This window comes from Sinocyclocheilus anshuiensis, unplaced genomic scaffold, assembly GCF_001515605.1.
Source record: "Sinocyclocheilus anshuiensis isolate Anshui unplaced genomic scaffold, SAMN03320099.WGS_v1.1 scaffold1056, whole genome shotgun sequence".
NCBI lineage: Eukaryota > Metazoa > Chordata > Actinopteri > Cypriniformes > Cyprinidae > Sinocyclocheilus > Sinocyclocheilus anshuiensis.
Genome location: NW_015551059.1, coordinates 44,723 through 50,575, shown reverse-complemented (window position 1 = coordinate 50,575; position 5,853 = coordinate 44,723). Strand labels below are relative to the sequence as shown.

General features: G+C 34.4%; 1 protein-coding gene across 1 annotated transcript in view; it reads right to left on the bottom strand.

The window, feature by feature from the left end:
- Window positions 1-222: 222 nt before the first annotated feature.
- The window catches only part of mvda (mevalonate (diphospho) decarboxylase a), a 31,273-nt gene continuing 25,642 nt past the window's right edge, over window positions 223-5,853 (bottom strand). Inside the window, exon 10 of the mRNA XM_016451810.1 lies at window positions 223-365. Within this exon, the coding sequence (XP_016307296.1) occupies window positions 276-365 (90 nt within the window). The 3' untranslated portion in view covers window positions 223-275. The remainder of the gene's footprint in view (window positions 366-5,853) is intronic.

Sequence of the window (5,853 nt, the reverse complement as noted above, 5' to 3'; positions counted from 1 at the left end):
TGTTTTTGTGGATCATAAACATTTTTAAGTTAAATATAAAGTTTTGTTAATGTCTTCCATTCTTTAAGACTAATTCTTATGAGTCTAAACAAAAATAAAAACCTCTTTATGCAGATCAGACAAAGAAAAAAAAAATTGTTTCATCATATAAATCATTATTTTAATAAGAGTAAATTCACTCTTTACACAACAATTTATATTGAAATATATTTACAAAGTATCTTTATTGATGCAAAATCTTTTTTTTTTTTCTTTCTCTATAAGGATCTTTAGGGTTAATCTGAAATGACACTCTTCTTGGGCAGCCCATCAGCTCCCAACAAATGATGGTTTGGATCCTTCACCACACATGGCCCAGGGCCAGCCTAAAATACATAATGCAGCAATAATGGTAAACAGGTTGTACATACAACATTCTTTCCTGACATAGAATTCAATATAGGCAGTGTTGGGCAAGTTACTTCCAAAATGTAATACATTATTACTAGTTACTGTCTTTTGAAAGTAATCAGTTGCATTACAATATTACTGTCTCTGAATTGTAATTGTAAAAACTGAATTGTACACTACTTTACTTTCCCCAAAATATCCACAGAAGTATGACTAGGCATTCTAAAATGCCAAAATGTAGTTTTTTGCTGCTCATTCTACATCCAGTGGAGGTTGATGTGGTAGGTTTACTATATCATAAAATTATAAAATCATATTTAGATACCGGTATGTAGGTCTACATTAATGTTATGTTGTAGTTTAGGTTAAACACAGATAAGCACAAAGCGCATTATTACATTCAGAAATAATACCGGTAAATAAAGCAGAATGTTATAATGTACAAATAATAAACAGAGTAGCTAGCCTAGCCTATAGGCTATTTTGAACGGTATTCAGAACAAAACAAGAATGAAAAATATAAGTTGCTAAACATGCCAAAACAAATTAATTTAAAGTGAAACTGAGCAAACGGCACTGTTCTCACACAGCCTACCTTTCTCATTCAGCACTAATCCAATTAAATGTTTCCATATTTGCGATGTATTTGAATGCTAAACTATTATTTATTATGTAAACCAGGCTTTATACTTAACATGCTTTCCACAAAAAAAAACAAATCATCCTCTTCACAAGAACAAATATGTGCAGGCTGAATGGCAAGGATTATACCACGGACTATTAAATTAACCAGTAGCCTATAGCTATATGTTTGGTTGGTTGACTATTTTATTCTGATAATGAACAGGCTGCAACCTTTGCAATGCTGTATGTGTGTGTGTGAGGTGCTGGACGGCGAGATCGAACAGCAGGGAAAAAGATAAAAAACTAAATAAATAAAACAATTATTCCTCCTTCATTTTTTGGTCATACAGATCATTCGAAACTGCTATGTGTTTACTTTTATCTCTTGCTTGTAGAGCGCTGCGCCACACAAAAATGAGCCAAACTCAGCAGCATATATATTATTATTATTATTATATATAATTTTTGTATTATTTTTATTATTATTATATATTATTATTTATTAAATAATATATTATTATATTATTCAAGTCAAATATATTTCGCGTATTCATTCCTTTTATATATAGATTATAGGGATGTAACGGTACACGTATTCGTACCGAACATTTTCAGTACGGTCTTTCGGTTACATTGTCGGTCGATGTCGGTACGCATGTGTACCGAACAAAAACAGCGTTGTTTTAACCTCTGCACGAGTGGAACTTCATTGGAAATTTCCAGTTTTATATATTGTTACTTTTGATAAGAATCAAATTCTCATCTTTCAAATTATGTCCTTTTTTTCAGTAAATTCAAACAATAAATGCCATTTTGGCGATCTTTGATGTGGCGACAGATCGCTGTATAAACGTCTCAGTTCAAATGGTAGCGCGATCATCTCTTTCTCTTTACTACTAGTTTTAACGCGAAATGAACATCTCATGCCTCATGTAATCGCTCAATCAGTGTTTTACCTGCGGAAAGACAGCAATAAAACATTGAGCAAAAAAAAATGTCACGTAGCATTTCATTTGCCTCAGGAAGTCATCAGTGTCCACAGCTTGTTAGTGCACTATATAAATGAAGAGCATTTCACAAAATATTAGACTACACACATTTAATTTTACTGTATCTGTTAGTGATGTCTTAATTATTTCATGTTTAAATAAAGAAAGACGTAATTAAAACCGCTTGTAAACAAAATGTCACGTAGCGTTTCATTTACCTCAGGAAGTCATCAGTGTCCACAGCTCGTTATAAATGAAGTCTAAGAGCATTTCGCAAAATATTAGACTATATACTCATTATATTTTACTTTACCTTTTAGTGTTGTCTTAATTATTTAATGTTTAAATAAATCTGTTATGAAACGAGTTATGAGAGGCACTGTGTAAATGAATATATTTCAATAACAAACAGAATTTTTATAATTTAGAAGTTAATTTAAAAACTCCATTATAGGGCTGTCCAAATGGCTGAAACACTAAATTCGAATTTTTACTTAAATATTATCAATATTCGAATTATATTCAAATTTAAAAGGCATCATTTCAGTTAGGGGGGAAAAAAGCTTTTGGCTTCTCTCCTGAGGCCACAAGAGGGCGCATCGAGCAAAAAATTATAGACATTTCTTCAAAGCATAATGAAATAACACGACTATCTTTAAAAAAAAAAAGTGCATAATGTTTAAAATTATGTTTATAAACCATATAAAATTAAAAAAGTTGCTTGTTCATGCATTTATGTATAGTTTAATACAAAGGACCGAAAACCAATCACAAAAAGTACTTTCTTCATTTAAAAACTTGAGATGGGGAAAACCGCCATAAAGTCTCGAGACATGTTTTTTAAAAGTTGAACTTACATTAATTTTACATAGCTTTCTAAACATGCTGCTCTCTCGTTCGAGTGCAGCGTTGATAGATGTCCCTCTAGAAAATGCGATGAATATGCGTTCTGTGTGAACGGCTTGGTTTCGGTTTTGACGTAAACAACATCATTGATTGTTCTCTTTTTCTGTAATATTTTGAATGAACAACGTAGCAGCGCCGCATCTAGTGGGTTCAACTGGATAGGCTAACAAAAACATTACATTCTCGTCGCATTTCGTGCGCCACTGATAAAAGACAGCCTGACGCACACCTAAAATTCGAATGCAACGTTTTTGCATTCGAATGTGGATTTTTATTTTAAATTCGACTTTTTTTGACAGCCCTACTGCATTATGTGAATGTGTCCATCTAACAAATGTAGAATCCGTCTCTGCAGTCTCTGCCAGACCATCGAATTCCAGCAAAGACCCAGGAAAAAAAAGAAAAAAGAAACTATTTTACCCACAGAATTTTTTCTCTGGTGCTGTTTTGCGGTGTTGGTAAATTCACCACTTAATTTTGAGTTAAAATATGTTGTTGTAACATGCGCTACCGAGATTGTAACAAGTATAATATTAACCAAATTTTATTAGTAATGCATTATATTACTGTGTTACAGCAAAAAGTAATATACTACTGTAATATCGTTACTTTTGTAATGCGTTACTCCCAACACTGAATATAGGGTTTAGTGTTATGTAGATATAGTGAGACAAACAAGGTCTGTGACATCCTTACATGCTCAATACAGATGATGACATATGAATATGCTTTACAGTTAATGAAGTACAGATAGCAGCTGTTTTCAGACAATTACCTTAGTGCTGATTATATAGCGTATACCCTTGGGTGTGGGCTCCATATTAATGTCTCTCTTTAGCTCCTCAGAAAGGTCAGCTGAACAAACAGGAAGACCTTTGACAAACCTGCAAATTAAAATGACTGAGTTTAGAGTTATGATCATAACATGATGTGCCTGTGCTCTGTGAGAGCTGCAAAATTTGTTTTTAAATGAAAACTAACAGCATGCCTGATTTGTAACTTACTCTTCTCCACTGACTTCCGGGGGAAAGAAATGACGGACCACCTGTACAAACTCTGACAAGTGGTCTTGCAAGGTGTAAATAACAGCATTAGGACCAGCATCAAAGGTATATGCCACCTGAAACAAGGCAATAGGTGCAAATACATCAATCCACTTATATCGAAGCATAATAGTATGCTATAAAACTTAAGAGAGAGAATAGACTTAGTATTCAATACAGATGCACCGATTTATCAGCTGCCGATATTAATCGACAATTTTTGATCAATTTGAAATCATTGGCATATTGGCTTATATCATGAAAAAAGGCCAATATAACAAATGACTATTAATTAACTGCATGAAGACACTGATTTATTTATAATGTCTGCTGCATAAGCCATCAATTTTCTTTGGGTAAAACAATTAAATACTTGCCAAAGCAAAACGAAATGTGTACAAAATATATGCAGGGCTTGGCAATAAGGACTGCCCGATGACCTAAGCGTGAATGGCGCTTGGGACAGTTGACTAAACTACACCGATTGGGCCAGTGCTACGCAGACACATAAAGCCATGTCCTAGCATGTGAACACTGAATTGAGTTCTCTCTCACATCTTCTTGCGCTTTGTAATGACTGAGACAGATCAGACATACAATTATTTGTTATATTTACCAAATAATCCACAATACCCCTTACCTAATTGCAACTAACACCCAGGCAGAACCTATGGAGTGAATAATATGCCGAAATTAAACAAACAAATCCAGTATTTTGCAAACAAACTTGATCTGCTTTGCAAAGGAAAATTCGACTCGCAAACAAAGCGATTTGCAAACAAAGGTCAGAGTGAGCGAAACCGCAGAGGTGTAACAAATAAGCGTATTGTGCTTCACAAATATAAATACATCATAGTTCACAAATACAATCAATCCTATGAACTGCATGTAACCTTTGAACAAATTTAGTGCATACAAATGCTGGTCTGTTTTGATTGTGAGACACTCGACCTTTTATGCAAGCTCTTGGCCAGATTTTCTCACAAATGCAGTTGAGCAACTTCCTCTTCCAAAACAGCAGATGGCGCTATGGGTAATTTTACGGTAGTCTCCCGGTACGGTGCGAACACGCCAAAAAGTGGGTAGTTCCACAATTAGTTCTGGTACTTTGAATAGGTTCCTGCGGTGCGAAAAGCCCTTAAGTCAGTGATGGGTCATAAAAACTAATCAGTGGTGCCTGATCGTCTGAGCCAACCGTCTTCTACGGTAGTCTTACTCAAACACTTTATGAAAATGAGTGGTGAACAGGTGGGTTTGTGTCTTACTATATCTATAATTAACCTTTTTAAGGTTTTCACAATGACATTAGAAAATATATCTATAGAAAGCTTGAAATGTCTACTTTTAAATGAACCAACTGAAATAGAAAACAAATACTCTCTTATGAAAATCCATATGAAAAGTGCATTTCTCTCTAAAGACAGCCCTACAAACCACTCTTTATAGCAACTACTTCATCTGAGGACATGAATGGTGACATACAAACTATCTTTACTCATCAAATTTGGGGGATAATTACCTTACCCTCAAAAAACCCGAATTATCAGATGATCCATTGGAAATTACTGCATAGACCACAGGTCTCCAAACTCGGTCCTGCAGAGTTTAGCTCCAACTTGCCTCAACACACTTGCAACTAACAACTTAATTGATGTTCAACAAATAAAAAACAGAAATAATACAGATAAACAAATGATAAATCTTGGCTTAATGAATATTAAAATCCTTTCGACAAAAGTGCTTTTTGTAAATGATATGATCACAGGTAACTTAGATGTGCTCTATTTGACAGAAACCTGGCTAAAACCAGATGATTACATTATTTTAAATGAGTCTACCCCCCAAGATTACTATTATGGCGCTTTTCCACTGCGTGGTACGACTCGGCTCGGCACAGCTCC